The following is a 26,033-nucleotide window of genomic DNA, read 5'->3' as shown; positions in this document are numbered from 1 at the left end:
TGTACTAAAAGGTTGCAGCACTAGGAAGGTCAAGAACCACTGATGTGACCTGTCACACTTGTGTGTAAGTCAGTGGGTGTGGCTATGTTTCAATAAAGCTGTTAACATGTTGAGCTCTAGATGTCCTTTCCTGGTCTAGAATACACATTTGTTTTTATAATTGAAGATTTTAAGTTTTGCAAGACAAATACATTGTAGAAGCCTAGTAGTACACGTTTCTGTTGGTGTTGAAAGGTAAGTAGATGCTCCATTTATTTATAAAGTTTTATTTATGACAAATATTTCATGATCTTATGGGACAACTTTAGATACAAAGTTTTTTACTTCAGTAATGTTTGAAGGGCACTTGTTCAGAAAACATACAGGAAGTTAGTTTGGCATACATTTAGAGTTTTCTAGAATCTGGCTATCAAATGTGCCAGTCAATGAAGGCACTCATGTTTTACATGCCATTGTAAGCAGGTCCTCCTCCACCTTCTGGGACCACCCAGTTAATATTTTGACTTGGGTCTTTGATATCACATGTTTTACAATGCACACAGTTCTGAGCATTTATCTGTAATCGAAATCCATCACCCTGTTCCAAAGGAACAAATTCATAAACTCCTGTAAAAAAGATAATATATATATATTTAGGTATGCAACAAAAGATATATAATGGAAAAGTGAGTGGAAATAAAAATCTTAGAACTTTGTGGCTTTCATATTTACTCCTAGAGTATCTGATCTTGGTGTATGTTGCGCTATTAGTATAAACTAATCACATAAAAGAAGTACAGCAATATTCTCTGGGTTGGTTAAGCTAAACAGATTGGCTTCAGTCCTTCTGACAGTGCACAATAACTTTTAAAAGTCAAGAATATGGTCTTACTCTTGAATAGTTTACTTTCTAACCTATCTTGAGCATAGTAGTCGTAATGTCTATACATGTACACATAAGCCATTATTTCAGAACAGCTTTTAAAAAGACCCAATAACAGGTATTTGTTTTCTATAGGCCATTTGTCTGACGGTAGACATGAAAGCAGTTTGGAGATATAGGTCATAGACATAAGCAAAATCCCTATTATGTTATTGTTACTCAAGGATGTTCAAGAAAAGAGTTGTTAAGGGTGCTGAACATGGAAGTTTGTGTGTGTGTGTGTGTGTTTAGAGGTCTTTTTGCAATGGAAAGGGAGCATCTTGAAGTGGGAAATTGTTAAATGTTTAGGAATAGAAAGAAATTGTTACTCACCTGCAGGGCAGAATCGCTGCTCAGGCCCATCATATATTGACAGATTTCTATTAACAGGTATGCTGTCATCCTTTAAGGTTAAATGTGCTGGCTGGTCATGTTCATGATTAGTGCCACTCAAAGCCACAGAGGATAAGAGGTCAAAACTGATCTGCCCATCAGGTTTTGGATACTCAATGGGTGTACAATCCTTGGCTGGTCTGAGCTGGTCAGAGTCTGAGCCTTAAGCAATTGTGAGGAAGATGTTTAATAAAGGAACGTTTTCCAGGACTCACCTTTTTCTTTTTTTTTCTTTTTTTGGTGAGTCAGGTAGCTCATGCTAATAGTTTTTTACTTTTGAACTTCTCAGTCCCTCAGTCAGTCTTGTTATGTAGTCCAGATTGACCTTGAACTTAACTTTCTAGCCTTTACCTCCTCCCCACCCCCAATACCCAAACAACCATATTTACCATGTCTGACAAGCAGACAATGTTGAAGGTGTTAAAATGTTAAGAGGGTGGAGATGAGCTTAATCAAAGTGTTTGCTATTGAGCAACCATGTAGCCAGAGGTTCCCTAACACTACCAAAAAGAAAAAAGAGACCCTATAACAAGGTTATATTAATGTGTGTATCCCACATACATTTTTCCATATGCGGGCACTTATGATCAATACTAGCATTGAGTATATTTGAATTACCTTTATGTTTTAAAGTCCATGGCTCCATTCCTCTCAATATCCAGTAAAATATCCCAGTGTAAATCATCCCTCCATATACTCCCAGTATTCCATGGCAGGATGGCCTTATATTTCGAACAGCATGTAGCTCTTTCCATACCCAGGATTGCTTCAGATTATCCTCATACTCAGTTACATGGAGTCCTTTTATGAAAATAAGAAATATTAAGTGAAACATAGAGGTTGAGGCTTAGTTTTAAAAACATGGTCATGTGGACCCATGCAGAATTATATGTCATCTTTCAACAAGAAAGAAGTGTGTGTGTGTGTGTGTGTGTGTGTGTCTTGATCTGCCTTTCTTTGGCTGGTACTGGGACTTTGTGCATAGTAGTAGGCAAGTATGCTTTAAGTTTTATACTGGAAGCATAAAAAATTGGTTTGAAAAGGGAAACTTAATACGTGTTCAGGCTTATTTATAAACATGCTTTAAAAATAAACAATGCTATCACTAAACTTATTGTGAGTGGAATTGTTTCTCTGCAAGAATTATCTTTCAAGGTCCCAATAGAATCACCTCTTGTACCTGACTGACCATGATGGGATGCTTGCAGACGTAATTGGGGTCTTGTGGAATGGAGTGGGTCCCTAATCTATTAGACATGTCCACTTCACAAGATACAGAGAATGGAGGAAAGAATGTATAAATCAAGCTGAGTGGTTATGGGGAAAAGGAACTTCAGAGAGCATGGTCCTTGATTTTGAACCCCCTGCTGCAGAACTTGTAAAGAAAAACTTGTTTAAAGTTATCTAATTTGTTAAGAGTACAACTAAGAAATCCATCTTTTGGGGGATTGGGTGCAGATTCTAGGGATTAAATCTAGTGCTTCATGAACACTGGGCAAATGCTATGTTTAGTATGGTGCATTTAATCTTTAATGGAAGCAATTGGTTCTTAACTGACTTGCTCAAAGTGCAAAATGATTATATTCTTTAGTTAATGGCTTTCTGTTAAAAATTTCAAGGGGTTTTATTCCTTTTTATACTACTAAATTCCAGGGTTATCTGGTACTATGTATACATGTTACAGCTACAATATGGCTTATGGTTCCATAAGGAACAGTACTTGATGAAAAATTAAGAGAGCATTCTATCTGCCTTTTGCATTTCATCTTGTCTATCCTGTCGTGTCTTTATTGGTTTTCTTAACTCATTCTTAAGATACTTGAAGGCATAACCAAACTGCCCTTACTGGTTTTTTCAGTGCTTGGGACCAATCAAACCCAGTCTTGTTTGTGCTAGGCAATCTTTCAACCATTGAGCCATAACCCAAGTCCCTGAGATGCTAATTTGTAATAGAAGAGCATGGTTATCTGTAATTCTAAGGACAAGGTTTGTATTCGAAGTGTTTAGAATGAAAATGAACCAAGTCTTTGCTGGAGTTTTTGTCTAGGTGCCAAGAGACAGACAAATTAAGCCAAATATATAGTGTGTCACATGATGGCACGTGATAATAAACAGTTCAAAATAGGCATGTGCATCCCAGTTGGTGTGATTTAGAGAGGCTCCCCGAGAGTGCTGTCTGAACAGAGGAAAAGACCATGAGGAAAGCATGCAGGACATGTTCAGGAACTGGAGACCAGTGGCTGCAATGCAGGACTGGAAATGAAGTCAACAGCTGGGGATACAGCTTAATGGTACAATCCTAGGTTCAATCCCCAGCACTGGCAAGGAAAAACAAAAAACAACAAAAGAAACAAAACAACCCCCCAAAAAGCAACCAGCCAAACCCCAAGCTGAGGATTCATTGGCAATACTTTATGATTACAGTGTTTCTTGCAAGCTTTTGAGAACAGTAAAAGCACTTGCCAAGTAAGCAGAATGCCCTGGGTGCAATTCCTGGAACCCGAATAAATGTATAAATGTATGAGAGAACTGATTTCTAAGTCTGATACTGAACTAGAGAGAGGATGTGTGTAGTTAGGAACATTTAATACTCGTCCAGAAGACCTGAGCATGACTCTCAGCCATGTTAGGGGGTTCCGGGGTCTCTGCAGGAACTTGTACTCATGTGCATAGACCTACATACACAGCTAAACAATGATAGTTACACTTTTTGAATGTTTTATGATCTTTAAATGTGCATTATGGCTTATGCATGCCTAGCTCCTACACATTAAATGTACTATAATAATAGTAAAAAAAGATAGTAAAAACAAATAGCAAATATTAATAGTTAAAACAATAGTAAACAGTAATAATAGTAAAAATATAGTTAATATTTATACATAGTAATATATAGTATATGATATATATATAGTATATAATATATAAATTATATGGTATATACTATTTTATATATAATACATAGGCAAACAATTCAAAAGTGCATAAGTCCTTTTATATAATACTATATATAATAAGTTATGTAACATACTTTAAATAATTAAAAATGAAATCAGAGAAAACTGGGTTTCAGAATAAGAAATTTGCTAAGGGTCATTTTATAATTAATTGATTTAGAGACAGGATCTCATTGCATAGTCTGGACTGGCATGGAACTCAAAGAAATCTGCCCATCTCTCCTTTGATTATTAGTGTGTGCCAGTAGGCTCAGTTAGATGGCCTCTTACGTTATTGTGGTGATTGTAGTTTTGTGCCACAGCAGAGTCATGTGATTATGCTTACATTATTTAGTAAGAGTAGATGGCTGGGGCTGGAGAGATGACTCAGCAATTAAGAGTACGGGCTGCTCTTCCAGAGGTTCTGAGTTCAATTCCCAGTAACCACATGGTGGCTTACAACCATCTATAATGGGACCCAATGCCCTCTTCTGGTGTGTCTGAAGACAGCTATAGTGTACTCATATACATGAAATAAATAAATAAATCTTTAGAAAAAATTTCTGACTGTCTTTGTATTTCTTTCATAATGGTGTTTCTCATGTGTTGCCTTTTTTTTTTTTTTTTCTTCGAGACAGGGTTTCTCTGTGTAGCCCTGGCTGTCCTGGAACTCACTCTGTAAACCAGGCTGGCCTCGAACTCAGAAATCCGCCTGTCTCTGCCTCCCAAGTGCTGGGATTAAAGGAGTGTGCCACCACGGCCGGGCTTACCTGTCGTCTTTGACTGGAGATTTTCAGTAGTCAGTTGCTTAAAAATTGATTCTGCTGCTAAGCTTCCACTTTTCATTGCCGTGTGGGTGCCTTTGATCTTGGGAACATTCATGAACCCAGGACTACAACCAATCAATAAGCCACCAGGAAAGGTGAGTTTTGGTATGGACTGAAAAAAAGATTCAGAATAATATATTTGTCAGCACAGATGAGGCAAAACAGGAATACTCCAAACCTAAAGCTGTAGGGCAGACAATAAAGGAAGGAGTGATACAGGGAAGGGAGCTGCCAGCCATGGGGGCTTAGGGCCGTGGCCAGTTTTCTGTTTTTATTGTCTTCCTATCCCATGCCTGACCTCTATGGGACAGAATTATCAAAGCAATCTATTTAAAATAACATGCTTGTATTTATGTGTATCTGTCACAGTTCAAACATTTCCTAAGTTTGGGTGAAAATTGTAACTTCCTTTACATGTATTTTGGGAAATGATTCCTTATCTTGAAGAATATACTCTAATGGCATTACAATGTCTAGGCGCAACTCTAAGCAAACTGAACTTAGAATTCCTGATAAAACAACCAATGTAATAAAAGTATCGGTATCTTCAGTTAGCCAACAAAAACTATATTGTCAAAGGAGCAGGAACACACACTCCAGTCTAAGGGCTGCATGGGAACACATACTCCAGGGCTGGTCTTAGATCATTTCAGTTTTTCTTCTCTAGGGGCTTTCTAAATTCAGCCATAGACAGGCCTTTATTGAGAGGGTGGGGAGTGGCCATAGTTCCCACCAATGGTAAAACTCTAGAGCAAGAAGCAAGACCTGAGTGCAGAAGGAGCCAGAAAAAGATCATGCCTGGGGTGCTGAGTAGTTCAGTGGGTAAGGCTTGCTGTTGGGCTCGATGACGAGTTCAATCTTAAGAAGCCACGTGGTGGAAGGAGAAAACTGACTCCCCTGAGTTGTCCTCTGATTCATGCATGTACACGTGTACTTGCACACATATCTGAATGACCTTGTTTATAATAATACCACATTGACTTCCCTTAACTGTATCAATTATTGTTAATTACTGTTTTGTCAATTACTGCTAGTAACAGTATCTTCAAAGCTTTATTTTAAAGTGCCCTCCATGTTACTTTTCTAACAGATTGAAGAAAACCAAACACCAATTTCTAAAATAGACTATTAGAGGCAGACTTGATCATGTTTTAAGTATGATCCCGAAAGCAGAGAGGCTGCCTTCTTCCAGGCCATGTGATCTGATGGTCAGAGCTACTTTTCAGATTACCTTACCTGTCTGACTGATAGTTTTCCTAACAGTGCTAACAGCTTTAATCTGGCCATTTAGTTCTTATTTCATCATTTAACATATTCTCAACAAAGTAATCATTTTAAAATATTTTGAGTGTATACTAACACAGAATAACTAGTGGTAGAATCCTACCAGGCTACCTGACTTAGTTGAGATAAGTCATTTTTAAAGATAAATTTCCTTTTCAGTTCCTTGTGTAAGTAAAGGAATAAAATAGCGTGAATCACATCTTTTGTTTTCTAGTAAAAAAAAGGCCCATGAATATATCTCTAGAAATATACATATATATTCTTGTCGGCTTCAAACTCTAAAAATCCACCTGCCTCAGCCAACCAAGTGCTGAAAGCATGCACCACACACCTAATCAAATCAATATATTCTTTTTTGTTCCCCCTTTATGTGTATGAGTGCTTTGCTGTATGGCTGTCTACCATGAGTGGGCCTGCTGTCTGAGGAGGTCAGAAGCAAGTATCAGATGCCCTGGAACTGGAGTTGTCGACATTGTGAGCTGTCTTGTGGATGCTGAGAATTGAACCTGAGTCCTCCGCAAGAACAAGTGTTCTTAGCCACTGGGCCATCTTTCCAGCTTTCAATATAATCTTGACACTAAATTCATGGTATACTGTAATTACTGTGTTAGGCGTAATTCTATAAGTATTTTGTTAAAGTCCTTAAAATTTTGCCCTATGAAGTAAGAATTGCCGGATGTGGTGGTGCACACTTGTAATCCCAGCACTCTGGGAGGCAGAGGCAGGCGGATTTCTGTGTTCGAGGCCAGCCTGGTCTACAGAGTGAGTTCCAGGACAGCCAGGGCTACACAGAGAAACCCTGCCTCAAAAAACAAAAAACAACAAAACAAAACAAACAGAAGTAAGACTTATGTTCTTAGTTGGTTATCTGAGTTGAGAGCGTGTGCTGGAAGCCACCTGCAAGCCACCTTCGTTGAGTGCTCGGGCTCCATAGGCGATCCTTTTCCCACCTTCCAGGGTCGTGCGGACGCTGGGGTGGTGCTTCCACCTCTGGAACTCTCGGAATGGACTCAGGTATGGATTCTGATAGTCTAGGCCAACCTTAAACCAAAACCAAAATTAAAGCAGAGATAAACTCTACGCTGAGGGTAAGAAAGTAAGCAAAAGGATAATATGCATTTACAGCTACGAAAACTTTAAAAATTAGATATCAAGAAATCATTGTGCTCTGGAAATCAAAGTCCAAATTAAGAAAAATGACTCTCAAACCCATTTGTAAATAAGTATCCACAAATGGAGTTGTGATTACATTACTTATTTATCAATACCAACTCTACTAGTAATATAGTAATCCAGGCCAGGCAGTGGTGCACATCTGTAATACTAGGACTTGGGAGGCAGAGGCAGGTTGATCTCAGTTGGAAGTCAGCCTGGTCTACAGAGTTTCAGGATAGCCAAAGCTACACACAGAACCCCTGTCTTAATAATAAAAAACAAAAACAACAAAACGAGTAATCTAAGTTATAGTACTACTAGGGCAGAATTTAAGTGATGTAAATTGTATTCAGAAAAACAGAGGGAGGAGGTAAAGCTTTTATAGCAGTATCAGTACTGAAATTAATAGTTACACCTTTTTTCTTTTCATAAGACTGAATCACTAGGGTAACTATCACAGGGTAACATAGGAAAACCTGACTAATGGTGTTAAATTAGGTAATGAGTGCATAAATATAATGATGTATCGTGTAAAAGGATCATGACACTAAACATTGTGTTGCTGTCAGCTATAACATGTAGAAACTTTGAACAGTTTTTACTGTTCAAAAATGTTTAAGATATTAACTTATTGCTATAGCAATGGAAGAGGAAATTGGGGTTTTCTTCTTTTTTTTCTGAAATAGTAGGTTTAGACTGTGGGCCAATTTTATTTTTAGTAGCAGCATGCCATAGTGGAAGTGGGCTCTAAAGTCAGCATCAGGCATGAATCTCCCCTCCATCATTGTGGTAGTTTGAATGAGAATGGCCCATATATTCATATGGTTCATATATTTGAATGCTTTATTCTCAGTTGAACTGTTTGGGAAGGATTAGGAGGTATGGCCTTGGGGGAGGGTTGCAACTGGAGACTAGACCAGGCCCAGTCTCTCTGGCTTCAGATTAGAGTGCAAAGCTCTCAGCTACTAGTCTAGCACCACTGATGATCATGGACTGCAAGGAAGCCCCCCATTTAAGTGCTTTTATAAGAGTTGCTTTGGTCACAGTGACTTTTCACAGCAACAGAACAATAGGACAAGGAGTTACTGTGGTATTTGAATAGACTTATTTTAATTTGCTCAGATTAAGGACATGCTTCATAAACACAGGATGGCTACAAAATTAATTGACCAATCTTGGCAAATCTTCTAGAATAGTGCCTAGAGTATAGTAGCTACTAGTACTACAGCTAAGTAAGTTGATGAATATCTATAGTAACCACAGAGATTTTTACATGCCGATAAGTGCAAATGTCAGCTTTCTAATGGGAAAGTATTCTCTGGGTAAAAAAAAAAACCCTCTTTTTTCACACTGATCACTCTCTACCTCTAGTAAAATCTTCTGAAATGGGAGATAACTTACCACAAAACCAACAGCTACTAGAGGTTCACCTTCATTTAAATGATAAAGAAAAGAGCCTCCATAAGTGTGTCTGTCCAAGGGCCAACCAACAGTGTGATCTACTCTCCCAGGCTTCCACTTCTTTTCATCAATAATCCATAACTAAAAACAAAAAACAAAGTCCATGAAATCTTACAGTATTAATTACATTAATATTATGTAACATGCACTACTATGTAATATTAATTACATGAAAGCAGCACAAAAAATTATTTTGTATATCAAAAAGTATTATAATCAAATGATTGCATGTTAAGCCAACATAAAGAAATGGGTCATAAAAGTTATGAACCCATTAGCATTTCAACGTAAGAATTTCTTTTGTGAGAGTATAGAAAAGATTATTGAAAATGTTGTGGAGTGCTGGCTGCTTAAGCATGCTCACTGCTGCGGGAGTGGGGAAATCAGTGGAGAAGCAGAAATCACATCTGTCACTTTTTCTCACTTCAGCCATCTTACAGTAAGATCATTGTTCATTGCAAGCTTTATTCACAAAATATAAACTTGAAAATATTTGAACCTTAGTATTTTTCATAACCTGTTCTTCTATGGCTGTCTCATGTGTGCTTTTAGAATGGCTACATCCTACAAAGATTTATTCAAAATTATGTGAATATATTTCAGGAAATATTCAGACATTGTATATTGATCTATAATTTAGTAACAGTTAAATGTATATTTTCTTAATTCTCTACTCTACTAATCCTTTAAACTTGTTTTTTTCTGTTTTGCAGTGGTAGGGATTAAACTCAGGACCTTGAATATGTTAGGCAAACATTCTACCATTGAGCTACATCCCAAGCTAGTTTAAGCATTTTAAGAAATCTTCCTACCTGCTTCCCAAAGGCTCACACCACCATAATCAGCATATGTATATATATTTTAAAGGGCTTGGGATCACATAAAGTGTTTGCCTAAAATGTATGAGGGCCTAATTTCAATCTCCAGCACTGCAAAAATAAGTAAATAAACAACTTCAATATTTTGTGAATAAAAGCTTGCAATGAACATCTAATTTAGGCAATCATTTGACCTGTTTAGATCTGTTATAAGGAACAATTTAAATTAATGAAAAAATTGAAATGTAAAATTAAATCAGCATTATAAATTACATGATAGTACAAATTAAATCCCATCATTTAAGATTAAAATTGTACAAGAAAACCAGGATACCTCCTTCAAACCAATTCCGTAAGTCTGGGCATCACAGCTGGCCCTCAAATCAAACTTCTTATAAAGCTGCTTGGCTAGGTGTCCATGGCATCCTTCTGCAAAGACTGTGACTTTGGCATGCAGTTCCAGGCCTCTCTCAAATGTTGTCTGAAAAGCAAAAACATGTTAAAAAATATTTGATAAACTAAACTAAACAATGACTTAGGTACATAAGACATGGTAAACCTATGTATTGTAAGGAAACTATTAGGACTATCTATTATAAGTAGAATCTAAATTTCCCATCTCCATATATTCCTTAGTTGCTTTTTCCATCAGAAGCAAAGGCAGTAGGTTTCTTATGAGTCATGAAAAGAAAATATGAATTAAACACCATACAGAATCTAGTTACATCCTTTTTTAAAAAAAAAAAATGGGAGTGCTGTCTGCATGTACACTTGCATGCCAGAAGAGGGCTTTCAGGTCACCAGTGCTGGGAATTGAACTCAGGACCTCTGGAAGAGCAAACAGCCATTGTTCGTAACTGCTCAGCCATCTCACCAGCTTACTTATATTCTTTAAGCATAAGTAGACTGCACTCAACACACTCTGCATCTACTTGCTTTGTCTACTTTTCCCTGATGTTCAACATAGAGTGCTGTAAATCAAATTTGTCCTCTCACTAAAAACATAATCATATGTATGTATGTATGTATGTATGTATGTATGTATGTATGATGTATGTCTGTATGTACGTATGTATATAAATGCATGGTGCATACTTCTGTAATCCTAGACCTTAAAAGACCAAGGAAGAAGCCGGGCAGTGGTGGTACATGCCTTTAATCCCAGCACTTGGGAGGCAGAGGCAGAGGCAGGCGGATTTCTGAGTTCGAGGCCAGCCTGTTCTACAGAGAGAGTTCCAGGACAGCCAGGGCTACACAGAGAAACCCTGTCTTGAAAAACAATTAAAAAGAGAGAGAGAGAGAGAGAGAGAGAGAGAGAGAGAGCGCCCAAGGAAGAAGGATTGTAAATTTGGGATCAGCTTGGGCCACACTGAAGGACTACTCTCAAAATAAAACAGAAATGGGTTACAATTAGATACTTTTTTCTAGCTGCATTTACATCTGTCACATATCTGTTAACTTAAGAACAATAATTAAGGAAATCATTATAAAATGTATTTTCTTGATGTTTTTCAACTTATGTATAGACAGATATATTTATATAATTACTAGGTTTATATCAAAGTAATGCTTCATAGTTGTTTACACATCGCAAGTATATGTATATTATATGCACTGTACCAGAAACAAAGCATTCATTTTTAATGGTCAAATAGATTACCTTAAGTTTTTGTGTCTGTCTTGCCATGAAGGCCAAGCTGGCAATGAACCAGAACCAGTGAGTGAATTCTTCAGTCTCAATAGTTAGAACTGTGAGTGTACTAGGCACACTCAGGGAACTGGCCCACCATTCACTTTGATTGGCAACTTGCTTTTTTCTTGAGGGCTGTTTATTTGTGTCATATATATCATATCACAGAGAAGCATATTCCAAGAGGTCAAGTAGAGAAGACAGAATTGACCACCAGACTGAAAAACTGGAGCTGTTTCAAAATGTCACAGGCAAAACCCAAGCTACAGTAGGATAAGAAGTGAGTGGAGCAGCCACAGAATGCCTCTGCTTTCCCCATGGCAAACTGGGGCAGTAGATCCCATCACATTCTTCTACGGTATTTTAGGGTTTTTCTCTCACATGATTTTCCAGTATGTTGATCAGGCTAGTTTGGAGCACTGGGCATCAGCTTATCCTCCTGACTATAGTATATGCTCTCATGCCTGATTTTAGCTATGCCTGTTAAATCTGTAGTCTAATTTCTGATCTAAGTTGTGACTCCTACGAATCTGGGCAACTTTTCAGGGTTTGTTGTATGTACTCTGCATAGTAGCAGCTGCAGCTAACATGCATCTGTGTTCACATTGCCAGGCTGATGTTGTGAATGAGAGAAAGAGAACAGTTTTAAATTTCCCAAAAGACTGCTGCTGTTATAGAGGGAGTGTAGGCACACTGATGCAGGTGCAAAAATGTACTAGGTTTCTTGTGCTTGTCTCATATGTATTTGACTCACATTCTATCTTTTTTTTTTTTTTAGAGATTTATTTATTTATTTTGTTGATGTGAGTACACTGTAGCTGTCTTCAGACACACCAGAAGAGGGCATCAGATCTCTTTACGGATGGTTGTGAGCCACCATGTGGTTGCTAGGAATTGAACTCAGGACCTTTGGAAGAGCAGTCAGTGCTCTTAACCACTGAGCCATCTCTCCAGCCCCTCACATTCTTTTACAAATTATTCTTAAACATGTTATACTTGTGTTGAACTCAAACTTGCATGGTTTTTTTTGTTTTGTTTTTTTGCCTGTTTTTAAACAACTATAAGAAACACTACTGTTCTTAATTATATTCTAAAACCCACATATTGTGCAGTTTATAGGAAGCCCTAAATACTGATCTTGAGTTGGTTCTTTTTGTTGAGAAAGGATCTTGTATGCAGGCTGCTTAGGCTGGCCTTGAACCTCAGCCTCAGCCTGTCAAGTGCGCATGCCCTGCAAGCTCTTGCTCAGCACATAACTGTGACAAGGCATACCTTTGGCGCCCCATCCTTCTGTATGCCTACGTCATTAGTGGCGATTCCTTTTACACTACCATCTTCATGATAAAGGACCTAAAAATGATAAAAGCAAATTTACTATTACCTCAGATTCATATTAACTTTGACATATTTGAAAGGATGATGGTTACACTTTGAGGGAGTGGGGAAGTAAAAAGCATAATCATAAAATTGAGAAACTACTATTCTGATATCCTCATTTGTTTCCTCTAGAGGAAAATGCTCTCTGGATAGCCAAGCACAAAATGCATCCTGGAATCACACGAGACTGTAAGAAGGCTAGAGGGTGGATACCGACCAAGGATAGTAGCAATGGCGAAGCGGGTAGAAAGGAACTGAGGTCTGGCTTGGAGCACTAAACCAAACGATAAAGCCTGATAACTGTTAGGGATTGATTGGTTCTAATGCTTTGAATTAATCTGGCCCCCAAAATTGGGGATCTGCTGTCCAAACGCTGTAGGTTCTTTCCCCAACTGGTTTTTGATCAATCAATAAAGAGCCAATGGCCAATGGCTGGGCAGGTGGACTGAGGTGGGACCTTTGGATTTTCATGGGCTAGGACCGGGAAGAAAGGAAGGAGAGACTCACCAGGATTGGGGTGGTCGGGGTGGAGGGAGAGGGAGGGGACATGAGAGTTGCAAGAGACAAGGTCAACCAGTCATGTAAGATTTGGGTAGGTGCCTTCCCCGACAGAGCCTGGGGTCACAGGGGAAGGTTTAGGAGAATCAGGAGGGGAGTGCTTGCCAGCAGAAGGTTTAGAAGTACCCAGCCTTTGAGCATGTAAAAAATTAACTGGCGCATGTGCACACACATCTGTGTGTGTGCGTGTGCCTTTCATTTGCAAACCCAAAGAGTTCCTGGGTGGGTGGCTAGAGTGTGACCCTCTGGAAGGCAAAGTGGTGTAACTATCGCTACAGTTCACAACAATCAGGAAAGAAGGGAATAAAAGAGAAACTATGTTAGAGTCAATTAGTATGTACACACAAAAGGAGATACCAGGTACTTTATAAATTGCCCACCTGTGACTCTGACATGGCCCCATCAAGAACCTTTAACAAAGAAGCAATGCAAAATTCCACACTGAGGTCTAAAAACCCAAATACATATGTATGGGCTGGGAAAACAGAAATTTTTAGCAACAAGAACCTATGTCTTTTACTTGGCTTTGATTTATAAAAAAAATTGAATTTTCTCTGACACAAAGATAATAGAATTTCTTTTTACCCCTCACTTTTCTTTCATTATTTCTTCCAGTCAAATGTCTTCAAAAATTTTTAATGTGTATGTTTTATTTTATGCCTGTATTTTATGTTTTGCCTGAATGTCCATGCTGTGCCTTCAGAGGCCAGAAGAGGGTGGCAGATCTCCTGGACTGAAGACAGTTGTGTGTGCTGGCGTGTAGGAGCTGGGATTTACCTGGATCCGCTGGAGAAGCAGCCAGTGCTTTTAACTGCTTCATCCTTCCAGTCCTCTCCTTTCTCTTACAGAGACAGGGTCTCATTATGTAGGCCTGGCTAGCCTAATGTCGACCAGGCTGGCCTCAAATTCATATCGATCTGCATGTCTCTGCCTCATGAGTGCTGGAATTAAAGGCATACCATCATGCCCAGGTGCCTGGCTATTTAAAAGGATATTTCTTTCTTAGCCTGTGAAAATAGTGATATTTTTGGTTTATTGCTCATTGAATATTAAATTGATTTAAACAAATTTTTTAGAAGTTATGAAGATTATTTTGGATTTTCAAACTTAATTTCTCAGGGTTAACAGTTTGAAATGGTTGCCAAAAACTTTTGTTTTATGGGAACTAACACAAGAAGTTTTTAGAATGAAGAATAATCTACACAACGGCTGAACTAGCTTATTCTTCATGGTACTACTTTTAAAATGGGAAAGGAATGTGCTCAGTGGAGGGCAGCAATAGTGAGGGCAATCAAGTCACACAGCATGATGGTAGAAAGGAACGGGAATGTCAGCCTGGGAATCAAAGCCCTGTGAGGAGAGGAGGAGAGGAGAAGAGGAGGAGAGGAGGAGAGGAGGAGAGGAGGAAAGGAGGAGAGGAGGAGAGGAGGAGGAGAGGAGGAAAGGAGGAGAGGAGGAGAGGAGGAGAGGAGGAGATGAGAGGAGGAGAGGAGGAGAGGAAGAGAGGAGGAGGAGAGGAGGAGATGAGAGGAGGAGAGGAGGAGAGGAGGAGAAGAGGAGAAGAGGAGAGGAGGAGAGGAGGAGGAGAGGAGGAGAGGAGGAGAGGAGGAGATGAGAGGAGGAGAGGAGGAGAGGAGGAAAAGAGGAGAAGAGGAGAGGAGAGGAGGAGAGGAGGAGAGGAGGAGAGGAGGAGAAGAGGAGAGGAGAGGAGGAGAGGAGGAGAGGAGGAGAGGAGGAGAGGAGGAGAGGAGGAGAGGAGGGGAGGAGAGGAGGAGAGGAGGAGAGGAGGAGAGGAGGAGAGGAGGAGAGGAGGAGAAGAAGAGAGGAGGAGAGGAGGAGAGGAGGAGAGGAAGAGAGGAGAGGAGGAGAGGAGAGGAGGAGAGGAGGAGAGGAGGAGAGGAGGAGAGGAGAGGAGGAGAGGAGGAGAGGAGGAGAGGAGAGGAGGAGAGGAGAAGAGGAGGAGAGGAGGAGATGAGAGGAGAGGAGGAGGAGAGGAGGAGATGAGAGGAGGAGAGGAGGAGAGGAGGAGAAGAGGAGAAGAGGAGAAGAGGAGAGGAGGAGAGGAGGAGAGGAGGAGAGGAGGAGAGGAGGAGAGGAGGAGATGAGAGGAGGAGAGGAGGAGAGGAGGAGAAGAGGAGAAGAGGAGAGGAGGAGAGGAGAGGAGGAGAGGAGGAGAGGAGAGGAGGAGAGGAGGAGAGGAGAGGAAGAGAGGAGGAGAAGAGGAGAGGAGGAGAGAAGGAGAGGAGGAGAGGAGGAGAGGAGGAGAGGAGGAGAAGAGGAGAGGAGGAGAGGAGAGGAGGAGAGGAGGAGAGGAGGAGAGGAGGAGAGGAGGAGAGGAGGAGAGGAGGAGAGGAGGAGAGGAGGAGAGGAGGAGAGGAGGAGAGGAGGAGAGGAGAGGAGGAGAGGAGAGGAGGAGAGGAGGAGAGGAGGAGAGGAGAGGAGTGCCGTGGAAAAGCGCATGGCCGTGTGCTGCAAAGCACACCCAGCAGATGAAGTCCACTGAATACACGGAAAGATGACCAGGAGTCCACACAGGGTCATAGCTCCATGGCCTTCAATCACATGACAGGGGCAAGAGATCACATGACAGGGGCAAGAGAAGAAATTCAGTTCCTCTTTGGATTAGCATTTCAGGTCTTTTCCCAATCCTATGATTGTAAATTCCTAAGATTTTTCTAAATAATTTACCTCTGTAAACTTATTGGTTTACTTTTGTAAGAAAAAGATTGTTTCCTAAAGATGTTAAAAAACAAAAGACAACTATACAGACCTCAGCAGCAGCATACCCAGGGTACACTTCAACTCCAAGAGCCTCTGCCTGCTCTCCCATCCAGCTCACCAGATGTCCTAGGCGTACAATGTAATTGCCATGATTGTTCATCGGAAGACCTGCAATTGTTTACATAATTTAATATCTGACATTATATTGCTAAAGCACTTTGATAATCTAATATATTTAATTAAAAGAAATCTAACTAGTGTGTACTGCTGCATAAATATACACGTTTTCTTTTTGGCTATAATGACATTATTGTTTTTAAAAGTTTGATGAAAGTTATATTTATTAAAATAAAATCAATATTAAAGCCTGAAATTAAAAATTCCTGGCTGGCTTTCAAGGTAGACTAGATGACTAAGAAACTGCTCCCTGGTCTGGGGTTCTCATTAGTGAGCTGTCTCCCTCACATTCCCGGGATTCTGTCTTCTCATCTGCAGAGGAAAGTTTTTCTTCACTGAAACGCAGCTCCTTCCAGCTGTGCAAGCCCATGGTTTTATGAGTCTGCCATACTCTACCTGGAAGAATTGGCACAGGGATTCTGTGTTTCTCTGTTAAAATCGCAAACCTGTCTTCTGTTACAGGTGTATTAAGTGGAGCCTAGGAACAAACGAGAACAGGAAGATGTTTTCAGTTGTGTTTGTAGGGTGAAGATGAAACCCTCTTAAACTTAAAGAGAAAAGAGAAAAGGAACTCCACTTTTCTTTCAGCCTTTCCTTTGAAAACCTTGTAACTAAAATTGTTTTTGTGTCTGTTGGAAACAGAAATCTTTTTCTCTTAAAAACGTGTAAGAGTGTTTTGCCTGCATGTACACCTGTGTACCGGTTCTGTGCCTGGTGCCCACAGAGGCCAGAAGGTGACTTTGGAGTTACAGACAGTTTTGAGCCACCAAATGGGTGCTGGGAATTGAACTTTGGTCCTCTGAAAAAGTAACTAGTGTTCTTAAGCAGTCCTAAGATGGACATCCTAAAAGCTACCCCATAGCTCTTGGTTGTTTTGGCCTAGCCACCTGTTCCAACTGCACATCATGTTCCCCTGCCTCTGTGGGCCTAGGTGACTGCTCCAAGTTAAAATTCCTTGCCTTGTTGGAAGAAAAACCTTAGAAAAGGGCTAAGGACAATCAACATGAATGTAGAGCTGACAGCTGTGTTGTAAGGGTCTCAAGGTAATAATGAGCTTTGACATTAGAGCTGACGTGCTAATCTAACGATACTGGCTTCTGATATACTGAAGACAGAGTTAATTCCATTTTTTAGTGTTCTTGTTTTCTTAAAAAAAAGCATGCTATTTTGGGAAGGAGTACACTAAGGAAACTTTCAGATTATAGTTTGTTCCATAAAAAATGAGTGCAAATAACATATATATATATATATATATATATATATATATATATATATATTCATATATATATTCATATTTATTTATACCTTTAATAGGGGTATTCACAAATATTCTAATTTTGTATGTAGGACAAATATTACTCATCCTACAAAAGAAAAAGTTGAAAGTAAGATTTTAACCAATTTCATATTAATTTTGAAAGCAATGAAACCTAACAGAGTCTTCTGTATGTCATACTTGTAGCCTTTTCTGCTGAGAGTAGAAGAAACCACATCAATCATTTCTTTAGAAAATTGGTTTCAGGTGCCAGAGAGTGAGCTCAGTGGTTAAGAGCACTAGCTTTCACAGAAAACCAGGTTTCAATTCCCAGCACCCACAACTCTCTGTAATTCAAGTTCCAAGGCGATGCACTGCCCTCTCCTAACCTCTGTGGGCAGCAGGCATATTCAGGATGCAGGCAAATACTCATACATGCAAAATAAAAATCTAAAATAAATCTTAAAAAGAAAAAAATTCGACCTTCCTTTTTGGCTTTAGATGTTGCATTATCCCAGAAAAATCTATATAATACTTTACTAGGCACAAATTTAAAACAACAAAGTGTTATATTTTATTAGGTAAATTGTTCAAAGAAATTCTTAAGATCATGGCTTCTTATTACTTTCAGTACATAAATGTGACTTATAGGTAGTGTTATACAAAAATAGGAGATAGGGGCTGGAGAGATGGCTCAGAGGTTAAAAGCACTGGTTGCTCTTCCAGAGGACCTGAATTCAATTCCCAGCAACCACATGGTGGCTCACAACCATCTATAATGGGATCTGATGCACTCTTCTAGTGTGTGTCTGAAGATAGCTACAGTGTACTCATATAAAGAAAAATAAATAAACAAATTTTTAAAAAAAATATGAGTTACTACCTGTGATGGTTGATATATGTTTGGCACCAGGAATGGCACTATTAGGAGGTGTGGCCTTGTTGCAGTGTCACTGTGGGTGTGGGCTTAAGACCTTCACCCTAGTTGCCTAGAAGTCAGTTTTCCACTAGCATCCTTCAGATGAAGATGTAGAACTCTCAGCTCTGCCTGCACCATGCATGCTTACATGCTGCTATGTTTCCACCTTGATGATAATGGACTGAACCTCTGAATCTGTAAGCCAGCCCCAAATATGTTGCCCCTTATAAGACTTGCCTTGGTTATAGTGTCTGTTCATAGCAGTAAAAGTCTGATTAAGACAGAAATTGGTACCAGCATAGTGGGGTACTCCTGTGACAACCTGACCATGCTTTGGGGAGAGGACTGTGGAAGGACCTTGGAACTTTGGGCTAGAAGAGCCATTGGGTGGTAACAGCTCTGTGGGATGTTGTGTAGGAGCTTGGAAGAGAATGTTGAGAACAGTGCAACCGATGGAGGCCTGGCTTGTGAAAGTTCAGAAGGAAGATTAAAGACTCTTATCAGGGCTGTTGCTGTTTTGGTTGTGAACATTCTGTGGTTTTGGTCAGCTGGGGCTGAAGAATCAGCTATGATTAACAAGATACCAGAGCTACTAAAGTGAAACCTCTGCATTACTGGGACTATTGGTTCTGCTTAGCTGGAGCTAAGAACTTAGTGGTGATTAAGAAGAACCAGCATCACTGAGGTAAAATCTTCTGAAAGTGTTTTCTGAGAGCACAAAGAAGCTGTATTCCAGAGATAACCAAGGTTGTACTTCATGCTGTGGCTGGACTTGATAATGTGTAAGAGTCACCGAGGTGGTTCTGGTTTTGAAGGCATGAAGGGGTCATGAAGAGCGGCTGAAGCTTGGCACTGTGAGAGGCCATAGAAGACCATTGGTGAAGGTGCAGCCTCAGTTGCAATTGATGGCCCAGGACTTAAGGGGTCATGCACAGGAGTTGAGGCCTGGCACCATGAAGAGACCCTATGAGAGGATATTGGTGAAGCCTAGTTACAGCTGACAACAGCATTATTTTGGAGATGCCAGTGCCATGAGATGACCACCAAGAACAGCAGCAGCAGTGGAGTAGAGGCATCTGGAGCCTAGGAGACAAGGTGTGTGCTACAAAGGGCAGGGCTGGAGAAGTGACCCAAGCCCTTAGAGGAGCCTGGGAGATGATGAGTGGATCCCAGACATTGGACAGTTGGAGTTTGATTTTGCTTTGACTGTGACTGTGCCCTGATATTTTTCTCTCTTGAAGGAAGTATTTTAGTGGAGCCCACAGCTAAGAGACTTTGAATTGTAAAAAGACAGAGTTTTGAAAGAGATTGGATATTTTAAAGGGATTGAAATTTTAATATGTAAGAATTTGTAAAGACTGTGGGACTTTTAAAGTTATTTAGATCTTGGGGATGAATAAGAAAGTAAGGGTTGAAGCTTAATAGTGATGTGTTTGTGTGTCAAGTTGACAAGGTGGTCAAGTTATAATTCTGTTACTTCTTTCTTGTTTTCGACTGGGTCTTGCTATGTAGCCAGGCCGGCCTTGAGTTTATCAAGCTCCTGCCTCTGCTTCCTCCACTATAGGAGTACAAGAGCATTCAACGATATTTAGCTTTCTGGCTATCGTTCACTTACGTGTGGTGCTAGAAACTGAACCCAGGTCTTGCTGTACGAGTTATACCACGTAAGCCTCAGGCTCCTTTTCTTTGGCTCTTTTTAAATAAAAAAAAAAACCCTTAAGTATATGTATTTAATACTTAACAATTGAGATTTACATGAAAAGGGTTTTCTTGATTTTACTAATTTGAAAGTAGAGACAGCATAGAGTAGCCCTTGTGTAAGAATCAATTTGCCCTACCCCTTTCTCCTTCCAGTCTGGGAAGAGCTCTTTAAAGGCAGCTGGGTCCAGGCAAGCCCCTGAGAGTGTGTGAGCTCCTATCTGAGCAGCTTTCTCCACCAGACACACACGGATGTCCTTGTCCTGTTCAGTAGCCAGCTGCTTTAGCCGAATAGCCGCAGAGAGCCCTGCGGGGCCGGCACCAACTATTACCACATCGGCTTCTTCTGCGAATCTCTCCATATTCACTCCTGGGAGGAAAACATGTTAAAGATCAACTCTGGGATTATTTTGACCTGGTAAGCATATAAGTCATATGCTGGTTTAGGACACTTGAAGATGCATTTCAGAGTGTTCACTGTGCTTTAGAGTATCATGTATAGATATTCTCTCTGGGCTATGGATAATAATTATAGTAAGTATATCATTTGATGAGTTTCAGGTTCTCTGATGTTCTATTTCAGTATGTATCTTATTTTGGTTCCCATGAACAAACTTTTGGCTTTGAGATCCATTATTATAAATTTAGAAGGCACGGTGGCACATGGTGGTACACACTTATAAGCACAGTAACTTGGTGGTGAGAGCAGGAGAATCAGGAGTTCAAGGTCAGGCCACCACAGGAAGGCCTGTTCTAAAGCAACAAATGAACAACAACAAAAAGGTTTTACTTATCTAAGCAGTAATAGGTAACACATTTGATAAAGCTCTGATATATACTGGATGCTTTTAAATTGTCATTGAAAAACAAAATACTAATACCAACAAAATAATATAAAGTATCTAGGAAAGTCTCAAGAATTTTATGAACATTGTCACCTACCTTCCCATCTTTTGTCTTTCTCCCGGGGATAAACAGTGTAGTGAGTGGTAATCTGAGGTACAGCGGAAGTTGAAGAGCATCTTGGAGCACACAGAGGTAGGCACTTCTTAATTTTTAAGGCATGAAAGCACTGATATGCTGCATAAAAATGAACAGCATTTTTTAAAAATTAGTTTCCATCTGTTTTGTACTGAAAACTCTCTAAGCTGAACGAATATTCTTAGTAATTGACACAAATCAAAATGGAACATGCTTTTTCTTATGAGTGACACAGCTAACTTTTGCTCATGAAGCAAAATTTCAAATCTTTTAAATAATGTATTTTATTTTTATTTTATGTGCATTCGTGTCTTGCCTGCACACATGTCTGTGTGAGGGTGTTGGATCCCTAGAATTGGAGTTACAGACAATTGTGAGCTGCCATATGTGTGCTGGGAATTGAACCTGGATCCTCTGGAAGAGCATCAGGTGCTCTTGTCCACTTGAGCTAATTCTCCAGCCCCATAATGTGCTTTTTGTTGTTGTTTTATTTAAGCTTTATTTATTTTATATATGTGAGTACACTGTTGCTGCCTTCAGACCAGGCGAGGACATAGGATCCCATTATGGATGGTTGTGAGCCACCATGTGGTTGCTGGGAATTGAACTGAGAGTCTCTTGAGGAGCAGTCAGTGCTCTTAACCACTAATCCATCTCGAAAATCTCAAATCTTTTTTGTTTGTTTGTTTGTTTGTTTGTTTTTCTCGAGACAGGGTTTCTCTGTGTAGACCTGGCTGTCCTGGACTCACTCTGTAGACCAGGCTGGCCTCGAACTCAGAAATCCACCTCTCTCTGCCTCCCAAGTGCCACAGCCCGGCTAAAATTTCAAATCTTAAAACAAGTAAGAGATAGTGTAATAAAATGAATAGCTGATAGAATAATAAAATGAAGGGTTTAGAAGTTGAATACATGCAGGGGAATATTTACTCATTAAATGGCAAAAAAATATAAAAGCATACTTTTTTCTATTTTTGTTTTGTTATTTTTGTTTTGTTTTTCCAAAAACATTTGGAAAGAAAGTATACACTGTTCTTTATGTCAAATGAATTCCATCCCATCTATTTTTTTTTTCATTGCTTATTTGAGACATAGTCTCCTATAGCCCCGGCTGGCTTGGAACTTGTTAAATAGATGATGCTGGGTTTGAACTATAGAAATCCACCTGCCTCTGTCTCCCAGAGGCTAAGATTAAAGGTGTTCACCACTATACCAAGCTTAATCACAGATTTTTATAGAAAAATTCATAATGCTAAAGGCTGTGATTATATATTCACATTTTTTTTATTCTTCCCCTATTGAGTGTGTACTGGACCTTACTAGTTTCTAATAAGTGAAATATTAAAAGAGAAAAACCCTAATTTTATCATAAAATTATAGTAGTTATAATTTGAATTAAGTGAATCAAATGGTATATGAATCAAATATCATTTAAATATGACCAGCAATACACTGATACTACATACCATTGATATGATGTAATGAGAAAGATTTGTTACCTGTGTGGTACATACCCTCAAAATCCTTACACCTCAGTCTAATTAGGTAATCATGAGAAACCAAGTAAATTTAGATTGAGAGGCATTCAATAAAATGCTTATATCCTGGACCAGAAAATGGGAACCTGAATAATTTTGTAGTATAATAACATCTCATCAATGTTAGTTTCTTAGTCTTGATATTCACCATGATTATATTATGACATTAGGCTGGAGAAAGACACATGGGAATTCTATTTGTTCTGCAACTCATCTGAAAGCCTAAAGCAAGTACAAAATAAAAAGTTAAATAAAGAATTCAGTGATAGGTAGATCAAGGACTGAAATACAAGAGCTACAGCTATTCAGATGGGGGTGGTGATGTCTTTAGAGTCAGAGACAGAGAGGCCAGCTGAGACACTGGGAGTTCCAGCCTAGCCAGGGCTACACGGAGACTCTGGTTCAAAAAACAAAAACAATTAAGTGCTTCTTAACAGGATCGGGACCTTACTGGTAACAACTTCAATAGTTATATACATAGAAGCCTGTGAAATTGTTTAATTTCTGTGACAATAGCAAGGTCTTTTCTAACTCGGACTGTGTCTTATGAAGCATCTACAAGTGAAGAAACTTTTATAAATGGACTGTAAAAAATAAATAGTAAAGACAAAGAATTTCATTTTGACTATATAATTTATACTTTCCTGGATAGGATGGTTGGTTAAGATTTTTCCATTTTAATACTACATCTTGGTAGAGTGCTTGGCTAGTTAGATCCCAGTACCTCATAAACCATGTGGTAATGCACAGTGGGAAGATCAGAAATTCAAGGTTATCTTCAGCTACATAATAGATCATAACTAAGCTGTGCTATATACCTGTTCCAAACAAAATATCCCTCATAGCTTTCTGAGACATGTGGAGTAGCTACAATCCCTATTTAACAGCAGATAAATAGGAATTCAGATAGTTTCTTCTAATACCTGTCAAATTCTGAGAATAGTTATTGATCTGAAATTATCTTTGAAGTTATGGAACCTGGGGCCATGGTAAATTTTTTCTTTTACTTAAGTAGAGAGAAGAAATCTTTTTTAACAAAATTAACCTTATATAAACTAATTTTATTTTTAGCACCAATTACAAGGTTAATATTTTTATATATTGCAACAAAATAGTTTCTCAAGTGATACCTGGCATCAAAACAATAAATATTAGTTTGGATGAAGTGGGAAAAAAATTTTGGAATAGAGGTCTAATGTCTTGTAAGTTCTATACATTTCTTTTGATAATTTTAAAGTGGTAGGGAAACAAATTTTCTCTAGCTTGCTTTGCACACTAAAAATTATAATATTGCTGGCCAGTGGTGGTACATGCCTTTAATCCCAGCACAGGCAGAGGCAAGAGGATGGATCTCTGTGAGATTGAGGCCAGCCTGGTCTAAAGGGCCAATTCCAAGGCAGCCAGGACCACACAGAGAAACCCTGCCTAGAAAATTCAATCAATGATATTGGAATACATTATTAAGACCAAGATTAAATCTTTATTTACCCTAAATTATGGGGGAAAAGTTATCTATAAATACTTATAGGCAAATTCAAATATACTATCATTTAAAAAGAATATTTATTATACACTGTAGTTTACCATATACAAGTTATCAATGCCTTCTGAAAATTAATTCTATTATTTATACAGCTACTAATTTGCTCAAGAATAGTTGGAACCGTGGCCTCTGATTTCTGCCAGAGAATTTTAAAAAGGCATAACGTTTATTCCTTTGCTTAAAGGAGCCTGAGATCTCACATGAGCCATCTGAATATTTAGTCGTAGAGACAGAGTTACATAGAAAGCAAAGTCATCTTCCACTGAACACGGTGCAGCCATACACATTACATACTTAAGCACACTTAGTTGTAACCACTAGAGGCAACACTGAGTAATGAAAATGAAACAAAATAGCATTCAAAGAAAAGTCACTGACTGGATCCAAGACTGCATCTAAATTAGGCTGCAAACTGATGGATCTCAAAGCATAACATATTCTGTGCGTAATAGATGCTTGGTTTGAATATACAACATATTATTTAAACAAGAAGGGCGTTGGATCCCATTACAAATGGTTGTGAGCCACCATGTGGTTGCTGGGAATCGAACTCATGACCTCTGGAAGTGCAGTCAGTGCTCTCAACTACTGAGCCATCTCTCCAGACCTTCAGTAAAGATTTATATTAAACCAGTTACAACAGAATTCAAGATCCTCTAAACTTCTGTTTGAATTAGGGGGTTGTTTTTAAGTAAAAACTTAAAACTATTATGCAACTGCTTTAAGAAGCACCCATAGTCGGGCGGTGGTGGCGCATGCCTTTAATCCCAGCACTTGGGAGGCAGAGGCAGGTGGATTTCTGAGTTCGAGGCCAGCCTGGTCTACAAAGTGAGTTCCAGGACAGCTGGGGCTACACAGAGAAACCCTGTCTCAAAACAACAACAACACCCCCCCCACCCCCCCGCTACCCCCTCCAAAAAAAAAAAAAAAAAAAAAAAAAAAAAGAAGAAGCACCCATAACAGAAATGCCTGAAGTTAACTCAGGATAATGCAGAAAAATGTCCGACTCCGGAAATAATTGCTGATATATGAGTTAACACCTCTCATTGGTATGAGAGTTCAGACAATTAGACTATTTTGGCTGCAAAGATGAAAGTCAGGTCGGAGCCAAGGACAGAATCCACACAAGCTTTTCTTTCTTTCCCATTCCTAATAAGGCTGATGTTAATACCTGAGCCTTGGAGTAAAGCTTAGGACCAGCATTTGGGGGAACTCCACCGAGGGGACAGTGTTGACAATTTTGCTTTTCTCATGACCTTTAACCTAGATGTTAATTCTGCCAACTGGGGCAACTCCAAGGTCGGTAAGCCAGGATCGCCAACAGGCGCTGACACCAGTGACCTTTGCCCTAGTTTAGCCCAGGAGAACAGACAAGGAGAGAGGTGCTTGCAGTACCCCAGGTGTGGCCCCAGTCTGTTTTGTCCCAATTTAAACACTTTGCTCCATCTGTCCCCACCAGGAGTTTCATCTCACCAGGGCAGGACAGCTTGGTTAGTCGCACCAACATGTTCAAAGTGACCCGGAGACTTGATCTGGTACAACGGAGAGAGGTGGGTCTGTGGCTTGCCGAGGGCGCTGGACTTCTAGGCCACGAGGGGCGCCATCACCTGCCAAGAAGCCCCTACAGCTCAGCTTCTGTCAACCTCTGGGCTCTGCCGACCGCCCTTGCTTCGCGGCGTACCCGCCCCTCTTCTGCTTTGCGCCGGCGCCACAGAGGACACAAAAGCCAGTAAGGTTTCCGGGTCACGTATAAGCAAGGAAAAGGCAGAAGACTCCATCTCCCAGTCATCCTCGTCCAGGAACC

General features: G+C 39.6%; 1 protein-coding gene across 1 annotated transcript; it reads right to left on the bottom strand.

The window, feature by feature from the left end:
• Positions 1-250: 250 nt before the first annotated feature.
• On the bottom strand, positions 251-26,033 carry Etfdh (electron transfer flavoprotein dehydrogenase). Its single transcript, XM_052180322.1, has 13 exons — positions 25,703-26,033; positions 21,113-21,250; positions 20,311-20,540; positions 16,695-16,776; positions 16,171-16,289; positions 12,738-12,815; positions 10,110-10,256; positions 8,898-9,038; positions 7,239-7,382; positions 5,001-5,169; positions 1,913-2,095; positions 1,235-1,456; positions 251-606 (listed from the first exon to the last, which is right to left on the bottom strand). The coding sequence occupies exons 1-13, from the start codon at positions 25,734-25,736 to the stop codon at positions 443-445; spliced, it is 1,851 nt and encodes a 616-aa protein (XP_052036282.1). The 5' UTR covers positions 25,737-26,033; the 3' UTR covers positions 251-442.

This window comes from Apodemus sylvaticus, chromosome 4, assembly GCF_947179515.1.
Source record: "Apodemus sylvaticus chromosome 4, mApoSyl1.1, whole genome shotgun sequence".
Lineage (NCBI taxonomy): Eukaryota > Metazoa > Chordata > Mammalia > Rodentia > Muridae > Apodemus > Apodemus sylvaticus.
The sequence above is the reverse complement of the archived record's forward strand: the minus strand, read 5'-3'. Positions and strand labels throughout refer to the sequence as shown.

Bases quoted from the DNA above. Each gene is read 5' to 3' on its own strand.
- Etfdh (XM_052180322.1), bottom strand. From the start codon at position 25,736: ATGTTGGTGCGACTAACCAAGCTGTCCTGCCCTG. The intron at 20,541-21,112 runs GTAGGTGACAAT...TTTTCCTCCCAG, and splicing joins GAAAGACAAAAGATGGGAAG to GAGTGAATATGGAGAGATTC. The intron at 16,777-20,310 runs GTAGGGCAAATT...GTTTGTTCCTAG, and splicing joins CAGACTGGAAGGAGAAAGGG to GCTCCACTTAATACACCTGT.